The 18,864-nt window shown below is 39.5% G+C and overlaps 2 protein-coding genes across 2 annotated transcripts; one reads left to right on the top strand and one right to left on the bottom strand.

Moving 5' to 3' along the window:
- Positions 1 to 6,918: 6,918 nt before the first annotated feature.
- Positions 6,919 to 11,260, top strand: LOC109642085 (hatching enzyme 1.2-like). The gene is made up of 10 exons (XM_020106741.2): positions 6,919 to 6,947; positions 7,035 to 7,119; positions 7,297 to 7,324; positions 7,428 to 7,478; positions 7,647 to 7,775; positions 8,413 to 8,533; positions 9,171 to 9,349; positions 10,113 to 10,194; positions 10,449 to 10,612; positions 10,724 to 11,260. Exons 2-9 carry the CDS (start codon positions 7,066 to 7,068, stop codon positions 10,573 to 10,575), a joined length of 771 nt encoding a protein of 256 aa, XP_019962300.2. The 5' UTR covers positions 6,919 to 6,947; positions 7,035 to 7,065; the 3' UTR covers positions 10,576 to 10,612; positions 10,724 to 11,260.
- LOC109642082 (low choriolytic enzyme-like) lies at positions 10,924 to 15,906 on the bottom strand. The gene is made up of 9 exons (XM_020106739.2): positions 15,763 to 15,906; positions 15,499 to 15,526; positions 15,333 to 15,383; positions 15,030 to 15,164; positions 14,463 to 14,583; positions 13,808 to 13,986; positions 13,579 to 13,660; positions 13,083 to 13,207; positions 10,924 to 12,937 (listed from the first exon to the last, which is right to left on the bottom strand). The coding sequence occupies exons 1-9, from the start codon at positions 15,814 to 15,816 to the stop codon at positions 12,933 to 12,935; spliced, it is 780 nt and encodes a 259-aa protein (XP_019962298.2). The 5' UTR covers positions 15,817 to 15,906; the 3' UTR covers positions 10,924 to 12,932.
- Positions 15,907 to 18,864: the final 2,958 nt, after the last annotated feature.

Raw genomic sequence — 18,864 nt, 5'->3', positions numbered from 1 at the left:
AATAATTGATCTTTTCCCTTCCAGAATCATCGTCACCATCATTATTGTTGTTGGTTTTTTATATAGACAGAAAACTATTTCCAGCAGTTATTCACATACTCCCTTTTGTATTTGTTAGGTTAAGTTCAGCCTGATAACAGAAAGATATCCTGGGTATGTTGAACTCGCTTCGTAGTGCAGGACCCAGCAAATAGGAAAGATAGAGAAATGATTTTTAAGTAGACTTTCTATGCACTTGATGTGAGCTTCCAGCTGGATGATGACGAGGAAGTAGAGTTTTCTTTTCTTTGAGAGGTCATCATCAATGTCCCCATATACATCATAACGTCTCCATATACATCGTAAATATACATCAACGTCTCCATGTATATCGTAAAAATATGTTTGCATCATTGTTTGTTCAAAACAAAACATTCTCACATCCAAGATCATTGAGTGAAACTAAAGTAATCTGTGACTGGTTGAACATTCATGGAGCTTTCTATCAAAATGAACCAAAGTGAAAACTGATGAAGTACGTGCACTGACAAGATGAGACAAACGTGTGATGTTAGGACGATGGCAGAATACTGCCTCTCTTTGGTGGGAATAAGGGGGGGGGGGCCCTCAGTAGGGGTCCCTGTGTGGTGTCCCAGGGTTCCACAGCCCATCCCCCGGTTTGGTGGGCTCGGTTCCAGTTAGGAGATTTATGGGGACACAGTAATGCACAGGGTTTACAGGACACAGGTGTGTCCAGGGGCTGGGTCAGGTTCCTGCTCTGATTGGACCGCTGGCCTCAGACTCAGGCTTTTAGACAAAGACACAAGATTGACTCTTAAATAAATGAAATGAAGCTGACACAAGAATCTGAAGAAGGGCGATACATGGTTCAGGCCAGTAGAGGGCAGGGTATGCCAAGTTTTGATCACTGTAATAATTACAGGAAGAAAGTGAAAAGGTTCTGAACATGAACAATAATGAAGATGATTGATGGGAGTGAAACACACATTGGCCCCAACTTCAAGTAAACTTTTAAACTCTTATGATTGTTTTCATTTCAGGATTAACCTGAAATTGACTCTGTGTGTGTTCATGGATTCCACAACTCAAAATGTTTCCTGAAGACCGAGGCAGGAAGGAGCCAAGAAGAATATTTCATGAGAATAAATCAGGTTTACAGAAAGTCAAACAAAGACCAAAGTATTGGAAACAGGAGGAGCCACATAGGAGGCATGAGGTCAGGTGAGATAAACCGGATAGCTGGACACTTGAGTGAGTCACGTAGACATGAAGTAACACAACCAGACACAAGGTAAGAAGGTCAAATTAAAAAACACACAATTATATTTTGAATAAGTCCAAAAGTCCATTCATGGTGCAGATCAGATGTATCTTTGTGTGTGTTTTACATCTTTGTGACATTTTCACCGGCCCTCACTTTGTCAAAGGGCTGTTTGAGGGTTCAGACTTGTTTTTAAGGTTACGGTTAGAATCCGGCTCAGGTTAAAGTTAGGGTGAGGGGCTCAGGAAGCATTATGTCAATGAGGGTCCTCACTAAGATATAAGTACAAGATTGTGTGTGTGTGTTTGTGAGAGAGAGAGCGAGAGAGGCTGCTTAAGTATTTCTATTATCATTGTTATCAGTATTATAATTGGCATTAGTATTATTGTTATTACTGCTGTCAGTAATGCTGTGGTAATTAAACCATTACACCTTGTTTCTGCCATAATCATTTTCATTACATGAACCAGGAACTTGGACAACGCCCTCTGGATCCAAACTGAGTCTGACAGTCGTAGATATAATATGTCGGTCTAATCGCCTTACTGCCCAGTCGATGGACGAGGCCGGGGTAGATAACCTGACACTGTCTAACCTAAACCCAGTTCTAACCCTAAAATCAGGTCTTAACCCTGAAACAGGCCACTGAAAAAGGAAGCACCACCAGAGATGTCTTCACTCTCTGCTCTCCGCCTCTGGAACTCCCTCCCCCCAGACATCTGTAAAATTGACTCTCTCCATTTTCAAATCCTGTCTTTTTTTCCATTGAGCCAAACGACATCATGTTTTATTCACTGTTGATTTATTGATCTTTTTAATACATGGTTTTTTGTTGTGTTTTTTATCGCTGCCTGGTAAGGTGACCTTGAGTGCTGGGAAAGGCGCCTATAAATAAACTGTTATTATTATTTCTATTATTTCACAAAATGTCCCCACTCCATAAGGTCTATATGCTGAAAATGGTCCCCAGATCCAAAGGTTTATGAAGATTTGTCAAAAAATTATAGCATAAACTTGGTAGGTCTATACTACCTAAGATTTAAGAAGAGTTATAGCCAAAATTCCTACTTTGCGAGGGTTGGTTGGTTATTGGCGGCCATGTTTTCCAAATTGTTTATTGTAGAAATGTGCAACTCATCCCCTGAGGCAGCATACCAAGTTCGTGCTGGTGCACGGAAACATCTTTAAAGAATTTGAAGTGTCAGACGATGAATGGATTCAAAAGATTTCAAAAAACTGAAGACGCCTGAACTGCGAAGCAAGTTCAATAGGACAGGATTGTTATCTGGGTTCACCAAACATTACTTAGTACTTCCTGGATAACCTGTGAGACAAAGCTGGCTCAGCTAATTATGTAATTAAGAGCAGCATCTTCACAAACATGAATAAAGAAGAAATGCTGTCCAGCCAGTTTAAGTGACATTCAATAAAAGGATTGATTAATGTGCACTCTCATGCATAAAAGTGTCGTGATTCAGGATTCTCAATCACAATGAGTAATCAATTCCTAACATGACTATTATAACTAGCTAAAAGATATTTAGTCTGCCTGCAGGTTTCAGCTTTTCTTTTTGTAACATATTAAGAACTTAATTAATTAATGGTTCTGAAAATGCTGGATAGGAATCCAAGGTTAACTTGATTAACTTTACTAGATTATCCAGGACGACCAATGTTAGGTTCATTGAAGCCGGATGATGAAAATATATCCTGGGTATGTTGAACTTGCTTCATCGTACAGGCCAAAAAAACAACAAGCAGAAATGATTTCACCCTTGAGTCACACTTGTCATCATTTCCCCAATTTCACTGATGATCTGTTGTGCTTTGCTTATTGATGCGATTCTACTCGGCGGAGAGCTGGAGGGGGGTGCTGTTCAGGTTTTGAGAATCGGTCACATTGGCAACAATGCACCCAGCTGCTGATTGAAAGCAGAAGGCTCTAATGTCACTGGATGTCAAATATCACTGTCTGAAAAAAGCTTCAGGATAGACCAACCTTAATTCAGACCTCAAAACCCAACATCAGGGCTGGATCTCATAAATGAAGCTCAGTAAAGGTTGGATAGAGCAAAATCAACGCATCCACACCAGCGTCGGCCCTCATCACCAAAAGCTCTATAATCTTTGCAAGTTGACATCTTCATCAAGGTCTTTTTACGTGTATCGCTCCTCTTTTTAATCCTGAGATATTCAGTTTTGCGTCCATTGCGTGGACATTATGCAGAGATTTTACTTGGGGGCTGCCAGGAGAAACTGTGGAGAATAACTAACTCATACTTACTGAAGCACACAAAGGCTTAAAGACCGGTGACGGTAAATTGACGGTTATGCAAGGAACACGTTTACAACTGTGAAAAAAACACATGAAAGAACAGATGTGAGTTCAAGAGTGCAGGTAACAAAGATCTGATATTTTCTGTACCGGTGGGTTTTGAACACATCAGAGCTTTGAGACATTTGTCTTAGTCTCAGGTGATTATCTGGAGTTCTTAAAGCAGCTCCAGAGATTAACGTCCATGGTTGTGGAACGACATGTTCAACACGCATCATGCAGTGTAATGTTCAGTTCCCCCAACTGATCTTTACTGGTCCAAAATTTTACATCTGATCAAACTTGAAACCCACGTTCATAAGTGCAGCCATCCTCTTCGATCCTCCCCCCATGACTGGAAGGAGCCATGTGACAGTGTTGTGTCACATATGGCTTTGCTGGAGATATTTTACACATTTAGACAAAAATGCAGTTTTTCTCATTTGGTTCGTCTCTGTTGCAATGTTCTAAAACCTTTCACCGAGAAATGGGGCCACACAGCGCAGCAAAAACAATCCTCTTCCTGCTCAAGATATGTTGAAATGGAAGGAATGCTACTATTTGATTCTTAATGAATCTCGTTGAAAGGTTATAAATAATATGAAATATTAATATTAGAATATGAGGGAAACCCCCCCGACAGTAAACTGGTGCGATGTTAACAAATATGTTTATGAATAGTGAAAAAACCCATGTGATGCTGTGAAGACTCAGACAAATGTCTCGAAGCTCTGATGTGTTCAAAACCCACCGGTACAGAAAATATCAGATCTTTGTTACCTGCACTCTTGAACTCACATCTATTCTTTCTTGGGTTTTTTTCACAGTTGTAAACGTGTTCCTTGCATAACCGTCAATTTACCGTCACAGGTCTTTCAGCCTTTGTGTGCTTCAGTAAGTATGAGTGACACCATGTTCCACTGTCGACATCTATTCATCATGCGCTCAAGTATCTGACGTGAAAAATGTTGACTATCAAATCGTAATATATTTACACAAATGAATTAATTATTGTCAATGTAGAAACGTGTCAGCAGCCTGTGTTTCAGGTAACGGTGAACATTTTTATTGAAGAGCTCAATTCAGTGATTTGATTGATTTTGCAGAAAGCCAGTTATTTCCACAAAAGGCAATGTTTTTTCTTTGGTATATTTGGAACTGAGGCGTAATTTGATTCCGGAGACGCCCTCATTGTGTGAGTTCATACAAACACAACTATAACTTAAATTTGAGTCGACATAATAATTACAAACCATGAAGCTGCTTTCAGACATGCACTGAACACTGGATTTCTTTTCCTTTTCGGTTCTAACACGCGACAGATGCAAAAAAAAACAAAAAACTAAACGAATACAAATATCTCAGGATGAATAAGAGGAGCTGTACATGTAGAAGACACAGTAAAATAAAAACACGTGATCTCCTCTGCAGATTTCTGTGTTGTTGTGAACATGCCTGAGCAGAAAAGCTCCTGCTGCATTCTTAGCATGTGAAGGACAAACTCCAGAGAAAGTCCAGAAGCAGTTGTGCAAACGTTGTCTAGTGTTCAAGTCATTAACATCCGTCCAGTTACAGTGTTTAGTTGTTTTCTAGTCTTAATGTTTACTCTTTCACTACAAGTCACATTTACGCATTAACATTAAAACACATTCATACAGCCCCTCTGTATGCAGCTTGACATGTGAACTTGAGGAGCCGGCGATAGAAACCACCGACCCTGGTGGACGACCCGCTCTACCTACAGAGCCAAAGTCGCTCAATGCGTGTGCATCTGAAAGAATGGACCTGTAATTAGAATTCATTACATTTGATCGACTGAAAAGAGGCATAGAATTGTTCCCAATCAGAATTTCTGATGAGGTCAGAAAGCCTCAGCAAATTACAAACAGACAAAGCTCTTGAATATAGAAACATAAACACAGATAAAAGTGTCCTCTGTCACACAATGAGGATATTTTGTGCCATGAACCTCCCGGCACGAACCACTGACCTTCATCACAGATTCTAATGTCAACTGGGGCCAGCAGTTTCAGGAGAGAACTGAAAGAAACTGATTTTTCTAACTCAAGTTCCAACATTAGTGACGCCACAAACAAGGATTTCACATCAACGTGTTAAACAGTCCAATCTGTCTGTGGGAAGGATTCAGGTGAAATGATAAATATCATGAGAAATAGAGTTTGAGATGAACCTGTTTGAAGAATAAGAATAAATACATACGAGTTACGATAGCATAAGTAGTAGTGTGAGAAACCTACACCTTAGAACAGCTGAGCAACCCAGCATCGATATGTCAAACATGTCAACACAACATGCAGCCGCGCGACATTCCCATGACTCAGAGAACATAATGTTCTTTGTGTTGTGAAGTCGAGCGAGAGCGTCGAGAATGAAAATGTATTTGAAACACATGGAATTTTTTTTTTAAAGAGCTTCCCATTAGTGGCATGAGTTGTGAGTCTTGCAGAAACAATGGCCACTGTACAAATTTTAGTTTTTCCTGGTGAACAGGTTTGGAAATTTTTGTTGAAGCTGAGTGTTGCTGACTTTAGACCCTGGATGTTTACCGCCACGTTGTTTAAGGTCGAACGTGGCGGCACAAGCAGTCATCATTGTGATTCATTTTCTCTCAAATCTCTTCTCTCTGCTTTCTAAAATCTTTACAGCGTTCAGTTGTGATCTCTCTGTATATTGTTAATGTGTGCATTGAATTCATGTCGTTTTACGAGAAGTTTATGAAAATAAGACGTGTTTCCTCGTTTTTTTTCTCAACTGCACTAGTGTCAAGGTGAACAATAAGTCATTTTCAGGTTGTCAGTGGAAAACCACTCATCAGTTCTCACACATTCTTTTGTCCAAAGACAACACACTTGACAAGCGATGGCTGATGAGTGATGGGCAGCACATTCTTGTCTTAAACTGGTTGAGTCCAAGAAACGAATGTTAAAATTTCTAGAAGCAAGACGCGTCTAAATGAAAGTCCCGGCTACCGCAGTTCATTTTAACACGTGTTTTCTCAACAAGCCTGAGAGGAAATATTTGACTTTGCAATCCAACGCAATCATGTCGCAGCTAAATGCAAATGAAAGACATTTGATGCATGTTTTACACTGGCCCACATTAATGAAGTACATTATATATTATACTATATAACTGCATATAATTATATATTTTTTTATGTTTGTGTGGTAATTAAATTTTACTTGAGAATCTGAAAACATCCTCCACCACCGGATATTTTCACAATTTTCTACATGAGTAGCTTCTTATAGCCCTAATGATGAAACCTCAGCCACACCCTGATGGAGCAGCCTATAAAGAGCGAGGAGCCGAGCAGCTGCCTTCACACTGAACCAGGCTCCTGAACAACAGGTGAGCTCCTCTGGTCTTTTTATTCTCACATGAATTATATGCACCTGATTTATTCCTCAAACACTGATTATTTCTGTTTATTTTCAGATTTCAACTTGAACCTGAGAGGAGCATCATCATGACTCCTGTTTTCCTCCTCCTCCTCTTCTTCCCCATGACGGCCATCGCTGCAGTGAGTTTCCACACTGGGATCATGATGTTAAACTGTCCTGTGAAAACCTTTGTTATGAGCGTGGTGACGACAGATTTTAAAAATAATCGAGTTGTTTTGTTTTAGGATTTCATGAGCAGTTAAGTTTGAAGAAAATTTTTGCAATCTGATGTGTAACGTTGTGACTTTGTGTTGCAGGATGCAGCTGATGAAGCAAATCAATTAGGTGAGTTTATTAGTGGAGAATTCTCCAGATATTCACGTTGAAAATGTTGATGCACATGTTATTCTGCTGCCACTTGTTTCTGATATTTTCTGTTTACCTGCAGACGAATCTCCAGGAGTCTCTGATGTCCTTCAAAGAGTCAATGACGGCTTACGTAAGAAATAATTTCACGTGATCCAACTTTTCTGGCCGAAAATAGAAAAACATGATGACTGAAATAAAGTGAATACAGTGAAAAAAGTTTGATGGCTCTTTAGTTTTTGTATGAAAATGGAAAATATGTAAAACTCGAATGTTAAGTTTCAGTTTTGTCGTTCTGCAGCAAATCTGGTCCATGGCGACATTGTGCTAAATTCCAAGAAGAACGCAGACCCCTGCACAGCTACTGGCTGCAAGTGGCCCAAACGTGGAAGCTATGTCAGAGTGCCAGTGGTCATCTCCTCCAAATACAGTGAGTTTGATCCACAGATACCAGTCTGGTCAACATCGACTTGGTTTTCAGTAAAGACTACAAAAGTTCCACAGTCGTCAAATAGAGATTTTCATTCAAAAAGCAAAATCATTCAGTAGAAAAAAAGTATTGTCTAAGTACATCTATATTTAAAAAAAATCTTCTTCTTCTCAAATTATTTCATATCCAGTTTTTAAAATCGTAATATATTGAATGCATTTGTTTTTCTCTTCCACTAATGATCTCACATGACCTCAGATGTATCTGCTGATCCTCTGATGAGGTATTTAAATGTTGGGGTATTTTCACACTATTGTACTTGTACTAGAGTGTACTTATTATTTGATAGGTTACATGTCATTTTAGAGGAGCAATATCACAAGATCAGCTTAATACTAATACTGACCATATTTTCATAATATTAAAATCACAGCTTCATACTCATAACATTCATCTTCTTATATTTACTTTTTTTCCCATGAAATCATGACATCATCACCAAGTTCTGTGTTCAGAGATATTTTCAATTGAATAACGATGATCTGAAAACTGTGAATGTAAGTTATGTACTTTGAAGGATGGTCCTCAGTCTGTTTAGGGAGAACACGTCTCAGCAGTTTGCACTTTGTCTCCGTAGCCAGGACAGAGCGCAACCTCATCATCAGAAGCCTGGTGACCTTCCACAGGTCCACATGCATTCGCTTTGTGTGGAGACGCTGGTACCACAGGAACTACCTCTACTTCTTCTCCGGAACTGGGTAGGAACAAACACACGACTACTTCTTCAACATTAAATCCAAACTCACATATCTCGAGAATTATTCATCTTATCGGCTTGACACTTGTCGTGTGCCTTGTTAATGGCCCAAGGAAGTGCAATTTGGACATGTGATACTTTCAATAGCCACAAACTTTGGATTAACAGGCGACCAGCGCTTTGTAGCATCAACAGCGTGGTCACAGAAACTCAAACCAACTGATTCTCCAGTTCTGGTTCTGCTTACTGAGTTGAGCTTCCGAGAACGCTGAATAAACAAGGATAAATAAATAAAAAAGAGATCAGCAAGACCCAGTCAAAGCAGGCAACTCTTACAGTTCCAGAGAAAAGAAGGTGCCTCCAGTGTCGCCACAGGCCGAAGCTCATTCCGAACAGGCAGGTTTAGAACAGACACTGCACTCGTACTGTAAAAGCCTCAACTTTGAATCTGCTCTGGCAAAGATAGAAACTGGACGTTGTCCTCGTGATAAATGTATGAAATTAGACAACACCTGTATGTGTCCTTCTAAAAGACAAATGGATTATTGTGTCATGTGCTCATAAAACCTCTACGATGTTTTTCTTATCTATAACTTTTCTATATTTATTTCACAATAATTTCACTGTGTGTGTGTCAGGTGCTGGTCGTATGTTGGCCGTCAGAGTAGAGGACAGGCGGTCTCCCTGAGGAAAAACGGATGTTTGTCCACAGGCACGGTGCAACATGAGGTCATCCACGCTCTGGGTTTCCACCACGAGCAAGTCCGCTCCGACAGGGACACATACGTTCGAATTCTCACCGAAAACATTAGTTCAGGTGAGCTCATCCACAAAAACCTTTGTTTCACAAACTGTCTGTTTGTCCCATAGACTGTAAACGAAGGTGGACGACACGTCTCCACTTCCTCCTGTGGCACAAAAGTTTACAAAATATCCAGAATAAGAGCCCTGTAGATCATAATGTTGCCAGACGTACATAAATAGTATCTGCACGATCATTTCGCCCTCTGCACTAAAACCGATAATGTACTTTAATCTCATAATTTAGAAGTTCTAATATTCAGTATAGTAAAATGTGGATTCTACGTCTGGGTGTACACGTGTGATGTCGTATGTGCATATGGACCAAAGCGTCTCTTCTCACCTAACGTCTTTCCAGAGGTAGAGTTTGAACTTTCCAACCAATACGAACCCAGTTTATTTACGTTTTTGTAACTAGTTTTATTTAAGGAGTTTTTTCACATGATAAGATTTGTGGGCGGAGACAAGGATTTGTTTGTCTTAACGTGGATGTCTTGATTTTATTGTTCAAATCTTTATTTTCTTGGCTACGACTGATGTACGATAATTTCCCCTGAAATATAATCGTTTTAAGCCGCTGCTACAATACTTCAACATTTCATGACTGGCAATGCTGGAGGATCAACAGCCTCATCAGGGTTCATCCTCTGGGGATCGTGAATGTCTGCACCAAATAATCAATTCAGTACTTTTCGAGATACTGTCTTTCAGAGTGGTTACATATTGAAGAAAATGTTAAAAGCTGAGTTACATTTTTTTAATTTTCTCTCCATCTGCAGGAAGGGAAACAAACTTTAGAAAAGTGAAGACTAACAATTTGGGGACTCCCTACGACTTCAACTCTGTCATGCATTACAGCAAGTAAGTCTTTGGTTTATTCATCATCTTCACTGAAGTTAATTGAGACTTTTTTTAAACAGATTTTGAGTTTTTTGTTTTGTTTATTTGCTTGTTTCTTGAATCTGATCAAAATATGTTCATGCATACGAAACCAGTTTTTTAGCAAAATTATTACGACTGATGCAGTGAATGTGTTTTTCTAATGTCAGTGAATAACAATGGAGCTAATGAACTCAGACAAAACCAATAATGTTGTGTTCGTGTCCTCTTCAAAGATACGCCTTCAGCAAAAATGGAAAGCCAACCATCCTCGCCAGGAGCGACCCCAACCTCGAATTTGGACGCGCCACTTCCATGAGCTCGAATGACATTGCCCGCATCAACAAGCTTTACCAATGCTGAGTCTGAACAAGAAACTTTAACCCGTCACACTGCCACCGTAAGTAAGGACACAACAAATACTTCCCACTACTCTTTGGGTTTTAGAGTGACAGCAGAACAAAGTAGAAACTGAGTTGAAATATCAAATCTTTTTTTGTCCCCCATCCAGAAACGTGATGAAGGAACGTGTCGACCTCCAGAAACATCATGATTTCTGATGCAGCGCAACAATAATATTCAAAGGGTTCAACAGCATATGTTGTTGTTAGCTTGTTAGCTTCTGTTAGCGCTTGGTTTTGATGTATTTCACTGCAAACTCAAAAAAAACCAAAAAAACCATTAATTTTCTTACTATGATTGGGTGATGGATTTGCTCAGAAGTACCAGGCAGTGAAACAACCCTGAAACAACAAATCGAGGGGCTGAATATTTGCTGTATTGGTTGATTCATGAATTGTGAAAGCTGTTTTGAAATATTCAGTAAACAGCTGATTCGATGCTCATTGTGTGCAGCATCAGCAGGGAGACAAACAATTCTCACTTCTACTGACAGTAATTATCAATAACATTATTGGATCTGGGTCAAACATTTTTGTTTTTGTGGGTTTTCCTCTGTTAGAATACTAGAGCATTTACCAATTATGATCAATAATCAATGACTGTGTGTTCATTTGGATAATTTCCTTATTAAAATCACAAGAATCAATGTATGCGTGTCTTTATTTCCACCAGAAGGAGGCAGTATTCTGTCACTTTCCTAACATCATGGGTTCGTCTCCTCATCTTGTCAGAGAACAGCAAACTTCAGTTTTCAGTTTGTTTAAAGCTCCATGAATGTTCACAGCCACAAAGAACTAACGAGTTTCAGGAGATGATGTTGGAGCAGTGAGAACTTTTGGTTTAGCACAAAGAAAAAATTACAGTAATGTAATTTTAGGTTCAAATTCGGTTATTTAGGAAAAGTTTTCAGTGCGATGAGTCTTTATCTTTGGATACAATGCATGAAAATATTATGTGTTATTTTAGACATGTATAATTACAATGTATATGGGGACATTCATGTATAATTACGATGTATATGGGGACATTTCAGCAGTGGTTGAAGAAGGACTCTGATCTTTTACTTAAAAGTACAGTATTACAACAAAACTTGACACCATTACAAGTATTTGTTTAAAATCCTACTAAGTAAAAATACTGCCGCATTATCAGTATTTACTTGCAGTTTCAGAAGCTGCAACCAGCAAAGACAGAGCTAAGCCAAACGGGTTTAGAACAGACACTGCACTAGTAAAAGTACAAATATGCAAATACGAATACCACTAGTGCTGACTGTGAGTGTGAGTGTGTGGGAGTGTGTGTGTGTAAGGACCATTTTGAGCATAGATTTACAGAGTGAGGACATTTTGGCCGGTCCTCACTTTAGGCAGGTTTCAGGGTTTAAACTTGGTTTTAAAGTTAGGTTTACAAAAGATTTAGGTTTAAGTTGGGGTTAGGAATTTTGTTGTGATGGTTGAGGTTAGGAGAAGGGGCTGGCAAATGCATTTTGCCTATGAAAGTACTCACAAAGATAGAAGTACAAGAGTGTGTTCGTGTGTTCACCCATTCACACACATTCATACAGTGCATCTTTGTGCAGCACTCTTTCTGAGAGAAGGGGCTTTAAGGGTTAATGTCTTGCCAAAGGACACTCCAGCATGGGGACTAAAGAAATATATATAAATATATATGTACCGATAAGCTGAGGATAATGATGCAATACTGCCTCCCTGTGGTAGGAATAAAAACTATAAACTTTTTTCTTTTTCATTTTATTGACGATAAGAGTTGCTTCACTTCAGTGCAGAAATAAATGCAAAACCATTAATTATGAACCATAAACATCCAGTAATGAAAAGTGTGAAACATCCCAAAATGTTCAAAACCATAAAATACAAAGATATTTCACCCAGATTGTCTTAATAATGTTAATTATTACTCTTACTCCAATGAGCATTTAATTAAGTATCTACTGAATATTTAAAAACTGAACAATTGACCTCAAATCAGAAATAGATAAGAAAACCCTGTCAAGACGTTTCTGGCATTACAGTAAGATGGACCTCGTCAGAAAGCGATGTGATACCGTTACTTTCCTGCAGGTGGCCCTGCAGCGTAGTTTCATGATAAGTCTATTTCTCTCTAATGTTAAGATGTTCTGAAACCACATCAATACAAACAAAACATTTTGTCATTTAGTTTGCTGTAGGTTTTTTTTTTTACAGAAGCTGGTAGTGTGGAGGAGTCAGATCTCACGGGTACGCAGCCCATTTTCTGTTGCATCAGAAATCCTGATGTTCCACAGGTGAAGCTTTGAGGTCGACCGGTTCCTTCTGTCGTCAAACTGGTCGGGGGAGAAGAAAAAGGGTTTTTAATTTCAACTCAATCTGTTCTCAGGTTTTTTTCCTCTGTTTTTTTCCAGATACAAATAAAATGTTAGCGGCGTGATTTTATCGTTTTACACAATGACGTGCGTGTTTCTCACTCACTGCATTGGTAAAGCCTGTTGATGCGGAGGATGTCATTCGGACTCATGGATGGGGCGTATCCAAAGACATGGCTGGGATTGTTTATGTCTTCGATGGTGGGCTGTCCATTCTTGGAGAAGGCGGTACTTGAAGAGGACACAGACACAACATCATTGGTTTATTGATATGTCCACACACTAACACACACAGTGTTGCTCCATGGATGCAAAAGGAACGCCGTTCATTGAACGAGCAGTTTTAGATCATGCAGTTGAGAATGATCAGTTGAAGAATAAGTGGAGTTAGTGAGGGTTTAGTCGCGACATCAGTAAACGGAGAGAACAACAACAGTTTTGAGGATTTTGCTCCAAAGCTGGTCTTGTATGCATGATGCCATTTGTATTAACAGGCACATAAACAAAATCTGTTTAAAAACATGTGTCTAACTCAAGTAACTGCAGTGAAGATGATAGATGCTTCAAACATTCACGATGCGTGCACTCGCACAAAGACTTACTTGGAGTATTGCATGACAGAGTCGAAGTCGTAGGGAGTCCCCAAATTATTAGTCGGCACTTCATTAAAGTTTCTCTCCTTTCCTGCACAGATGGAGAGAACATTTAAAACATGAATTATCAGCTCTTGTCATTGCTACCGTGTTTAAGTCTAATTCAAACAAAGCATGGTCGATAGGCCCACCACTAAAACCAGAGCTGTGCAATAAAGGTATTTGTGGGTCAGCTGACCTTCTTGTATGTTCTCCCAATTGATAATAACGTGCTGATTCCTGTCGGAGCGCATGTGCTCATGGTGGAAACCGAGAGCATGGAGTATCTCGTGCTGCACGATCGATGTGTACAAACAACCGTCTTTGTTCAGGGAGAGTAACTGTTCGTTGCCCTGACGGCCCACGTATGACCAGCACCTGAGACAAACACACACACACACACACGGGGAAGTTATTTTAAAAACGTAATGTTGACGCTCTCCTGGGCTGTTTCTCACTCACTAACCTCTACTTCAGAATATGAGATGTTTATTTCACACCTGCACAGAATTAATCATTTAGGGTAAAAACATGTAGAATGACAAATGATGAAATGCAGAAATAAACTTGTTTGATTCAGATAGTGATGCTCTGCTCTTGTTTATATTTGTACGCTCTCTCCGCTGCGAGCCCAGTGCATGATGGTAGATAATGCTCGGTTACTGGCCATGGGTTGCTATTTTTCGCAGTGCATTGTGGGAAACAATGAGAGCACTATATAGGGTCTTTGGTCTCAGCTGCAGCAGAGCGACAGGATTCAAAAACTAAATGTTTACTCCAGTGTCACTTTGCAGACTCCAACAGGACAACAGTCATTATTGTTATTGCCCACTAGAGGGTGCATGTGTTCTTACCCGGCTCCAGAGAAGATGTTGAGGTGGTTTGTATTCTTCTTCCTGTGCCTCTTAAATTGAATGCATGTGTTATGTTGGATGTATGACAGAACACCCATGATGCCTTCCTTCTGTGCTTGGTCTGTAGAGACAGAGGCTGCTGAGACGTGTTCTCCCTAAACAGGCCACACCCTCCTTCAAACACTTACAATTACAGTTTTCCTCAAATCTTTCTCCATATTACTCTGATTATCTCAGGCGTGTATCTTTGTGTAGTACTAGTATTACTTTGAACTATTTTCATTTGATCTTAGTTTCAACCTTTTTACAGATATATATACTTTATCTTTAACATCTATATGATATCATTTATATAAAGATAAAGGTGAACTTGGCAGCCAGGACCAGTCTATTGAAATCCAGTGAGATAAAAAAGCAAGTCTTACGTCGCATAAATTCAGCTACATACATTTTATTTTTTTCCTTTAAGGAATCGCAAGGTAGAAAAGGAGGAGAACAACTGATTTAGAAATAAAAAAATGTTCTTATTTTTCATTTGAAACCAAACAAAGCGGACCTTCTACTCACTGAAAGCAGAATCGAGTTTGTAGTATACAGACACAACATTTTTTCTCTTGGGCCACAAGCAGCCTGCGGATGTGCAGGGGTCTGCGTTACTCTGCACGTCCGTCACTATGGCAATGTCCCCGCTCGTCAGGTTCGCTGCAGAACAGCAATACAGACACTTATATTATGTGTTTATATATATATGAACATGATTTTTATAAAACAGTTTTTATTTTTTATTTTTCCAGAGAATTTAGTGACAGTCTCAGTTGACTTTTATTGTCTGACGTATTATTTTATGGATCGTATGAATTTCTTTCTCACTCAGGCCTGCATTGGCTTTTTCAATGACATCAGAGACGCCTTTAGATTCAGCTGCAGGTAAACACAGGAAACAGAAAATATCAGAAACAAGCAGCAGCAGTTTCACATGTGAATTATCAACAGTTTCCACATTAATATCTGAAGAATTCTCCATTTATCAACTCACCCAACACTTGTCCTTTTAAAGCTGCAGCCTGCGACACAAAGTCACAACATTACTCACCAATAAATCATCTTTTCTACTGTTTGAGATGGAAAATCTGATATTTGACATTGTAAAAATTACAGGCTCATAAAATCCCCAAATATTATTTTTGAAATGTCGTCACCACGCTCCTAACAAAGACGATTTTCATTTAAGCCGATAATGTGAAGATGCCTGGTTTTCACAGGACAGTTTTAACATCACGATCCCAGTGTGGAAACTCACTGCAGCCATGGCCGACATGGAGAAGAAGAGGAGGAGCAGGAAAACAGGAGTCATGATGCTGCTCCTCTCAGGTTCAAGTTCAAATCTGAAAATGCAAAGACGTCTAATCAGTGTTTGAGGAATAAATCAGGTGAGGATGTAAAGACCAGAGGAGTTTACCTGTTGTTCCAGGAGTCTGTTCGGTGCAGCTGCTCGGCTCCTTGCTCTTTATAGGCTGCTCTCACAGGGTGTGGCTGCGGTTCCATCTGCAGGTGTCAAAAGAAAAACCATGTCAGTCGACCACTAATGATTCTTCAGGAAGAAAATCCAGTCAGAGTCAGAACATTCAGTCCTGGACGATGGAACAGTCACACACAAACTTAATGAACCACAAACACGTCGACTGCTGAACTTCACTTGTTTGAGTCCGGACCTGACAAACTTTACCTGCAGATATTCAGTCACAGAACCATCAACTGTGAATATAAATATCAGAATAATATCAGAGTGATCATTTTCAGTCTGGTTTACACTTAATATCCACTGCTCATTAACTTAATAAGAAAAGAGCACACTGGCTGTTTGCAGCTTTAATTAACACCATCAAGGAGACAGAGATTTAAACGCTTTTTTGTCTTTAGGCAAAAACTACTTTATCGATTTTAATGAAACTATGTGGGAGGGAAGGACCCGTCCGCACAGTTGGGTCTGGACTTTCTCCAGAGTGAAACACGCAGCAGGAGATTCTCCACTGAGGCACATTCACAACTACACAGAAATCTGTGTGGAAGCAGCAGGCTGCGGCCGGAGGTAACGTCTTAAATCTTATTTTGCAAAAATTAACACTCATTGATAAAAGCTGTTTTTTTTTTTTTATTGCTGAAATTGGAGAATAACTGTTCACACTAATATAAGTGCAACAAATTAATTCAATAACTAAAACCAAACACAACTACATGACTTAAGAAATAAAATACTTTATACTTTATAAACTAGTATTCTTCTGTTTTGTATTTGTAGCGACACCAAAACTTCAAGTTGAATGCGTCTTCCTGCAAAATAAAATATTTCAAGTTGAACTATCGTCACGTAAAAGAAACTAAATCTGAACAACAGTGAACCTCCAGGTCTGCTGGGAGAACTGTGCCCAAAGACAACAACCATCATTAAACTGTAAGCTTCGTTCAGTGTCTCACGAAGGACTGTGACCCATGATTATGTTTGTTTCCTCTTTCACAGACCAAGCTGACCCTGAATAAACTACTTCATTGCTTCAGAACACTCGTCTGTGAGGGTTCATGTGTTCACCAATGTTCCCGGAGAAACATCTAGGCTGATGTTGGCATGCGGATTAACTTCAAATTGCCATAATTAAAATTCTGTCTCGACTTTCATGACATGACTCAAAGAACAAAATGTTCTGTCCTGGGAATGTAGCGTGGCAGACATTTAGGCTTTGGTATAAGTTACACACACAGACACCATTAACCCTGTCTCGTGGAATCCATCTTTGTTCTGTAGAGTTATATTTTATACTTATTTGTTTAAATATCTAACTTTTGCATTTTGATGTGAGCTCTTGTAGAGATGCCCATGTTGTGTGGTGCAAATTATAAAGAAAAGTGAAAAACGTTTGGCTCGGTAGAGTCATTAACTTCTTTTTGACGTGCACTGAACTGTGGGTAATCGCCCGAGAGTCTCTGAAGGGTTTAGGTCTAAATCAGAGGCTCTGGAGTTTTCTGCCTGTGTCAGAACGAGCCCATGTGAGTGAGCCAACACGTAGAAGACGAAGACGTCCACTTGGAAAGACAAGGAGATTCCGGAGGAGCTGCGGTGTACCCTGACATGCGCCTACCCTGGAAAGTAAATACACAGAGCTGTGATTGGTCCGCCTGGTGGCGTTGCATCTCCGGCAGACTCGTCCCCATTTTTGAATTGAGTTGAAGGAACAAACACGGATGATGTATTTCTTTTCTTCTTAGATGACTCTCAGAACAATATGATGTCCAATCACAAGACGGGCTCAGGTGTTGATTTCAATAAAAGCAATTTTTGAATTCTCTTTTTACACATCGAAGGACGGCCTACAACTAATCATCACAAAACACGTCACTAATTAAAGTAGCACTCGGGTTGAAATCATGAGGTCTCAGCTCGTTTTTACATCATCCAAGTTAAAGTCAACTTTCTCGTCAAGTTAGAATTATGTACAGGACATAGACGGGGTTGAAATGCCAGTTCTCTCTGATTCCTGGTGGAAACATATGAGTACACACATCAAATAACTCATTGAACCCAAACTTGTCAGAAGTACTCGATACATACACGGGTGATCAGAACTACCTAAAACAAGTGAAACCATCTTTGAGAAAAAGGAATCCACCAAAATGCTGTTCACGCGTTACCACATCTCCAGTTACACTGCATCAGTACAAATACACGAATGTATTCCTGTTGGAAGTTCAACATATTTGTGTAAGCAGCGACACACAGCATCACACCCAGTTACTGATGTATACAAAAGCTAATGTGATTCCGAAGTGAAGGTCACGTAAGGACCACGTTAACATCAATCAAACACCGTGACAAGAACCAGAAAAACCTGACGGGATCAGAGTCAAAGCACAGGTGATTATTTACACTTACTTAGCACTTTTATTCTGGGGACATTATAATTATATGCACGGTAAGATGGGTTAATTAACTGCTTATGTCAGAGTTTGTGTTCCTTCTCTGGGAGCATTTTGAGATGAGTTCAATTGAGTTTTCAAGTTTTTGAAAGGTCGGAACAGTGCAGTCCTTAGCAAAATAAAATAATTTGTCTTTATTTTAACTGCAATAAGCCCAGACAACAGTTTGTCTTTCCCCGGTCTGATAATTAACTCACACACAGTTGATTCGAGTGTTTTATTATTTCCATGTTATGTTTTCTTTCCTTTTGTTCTTCATTAATCATTAAGATGAATCTCGTCAGTGCAGCACATCTGAATATAGGTCTCTCATATCTATCTATCTATCTATCTATCTGTCTGTCTGTCTGTCTATCTGTCTATCTGTCTATCTGTCTATCTATCTATCTATCTATCTATCTGTCTGTCTATCTATCTGTCTGTCTGTCTATCT

The sequence above is a fragment of the Paralichthys olivaceus genome, chromosome 1 (assembly GCF_024713975.1).
Source record: "Paralichthys olivaceus isolate ysfri-2021 chromosome 1, ASM2471397v2, whole genome shotgun sequence".
Lineage (NCBI taxonomy): Eukaryota > Metazoa > Chordata > Actinopteri > Pleuronectiformes > Paralichthyidae > Paralichthys > Paralichthys olivaceus.
Note: the sequence above shows the minus strand (reverse complement) of the source record. Positions and strands in the feature narration are given on the sequence as shown.

Bases quoted from the DNA above. Each gene is read 5' to 3' on its own strand.
- LOC109642085 (XM_020106741.2), top strand. From the start codon at position 7,066: ATGACTCCTGTTTTCCTCCTCCTCCTCTTCTTCCCCATGACGGCCATC. The intron at 7,776-8,412 runs GTGAGTTTGATC...TTGTCTCCGTAG, and splicing joins GGTCATCTCCTCCAAATACA to CCAGGACAGAGCGCAACCTC. The intron at 8,534-9,170 runs GTAGGAACAAAC...TGTGTGTGTCAG, and splicing joins TACTTCTTCTCCGGAACTGG to GTGCTGGTCGTATGTTGGCC.
- LOC109642082 (XM_020106739.2), bottom strand. From the start codon at position 15,816: ATGACTCCTGTTTTCCTGCTCCTCCTCTTCTTCTCCATGTCGGCCATG. The intron at 15,384-15,498 runs GTGAGTTGATAA...GTTTACCTGCAG, and splicing joins TTTAAAAGGACAAGTGTTGG to CTGAATCTAAAGGCGTCTCT. The intron at 14,584-15,029 runs GTGAGTAGAAGG...CTGTCTCTACAG, and splicing joins CAAACTCGATTCTGCTTTCA to ACCAAGCACAGAAGGAAGGC.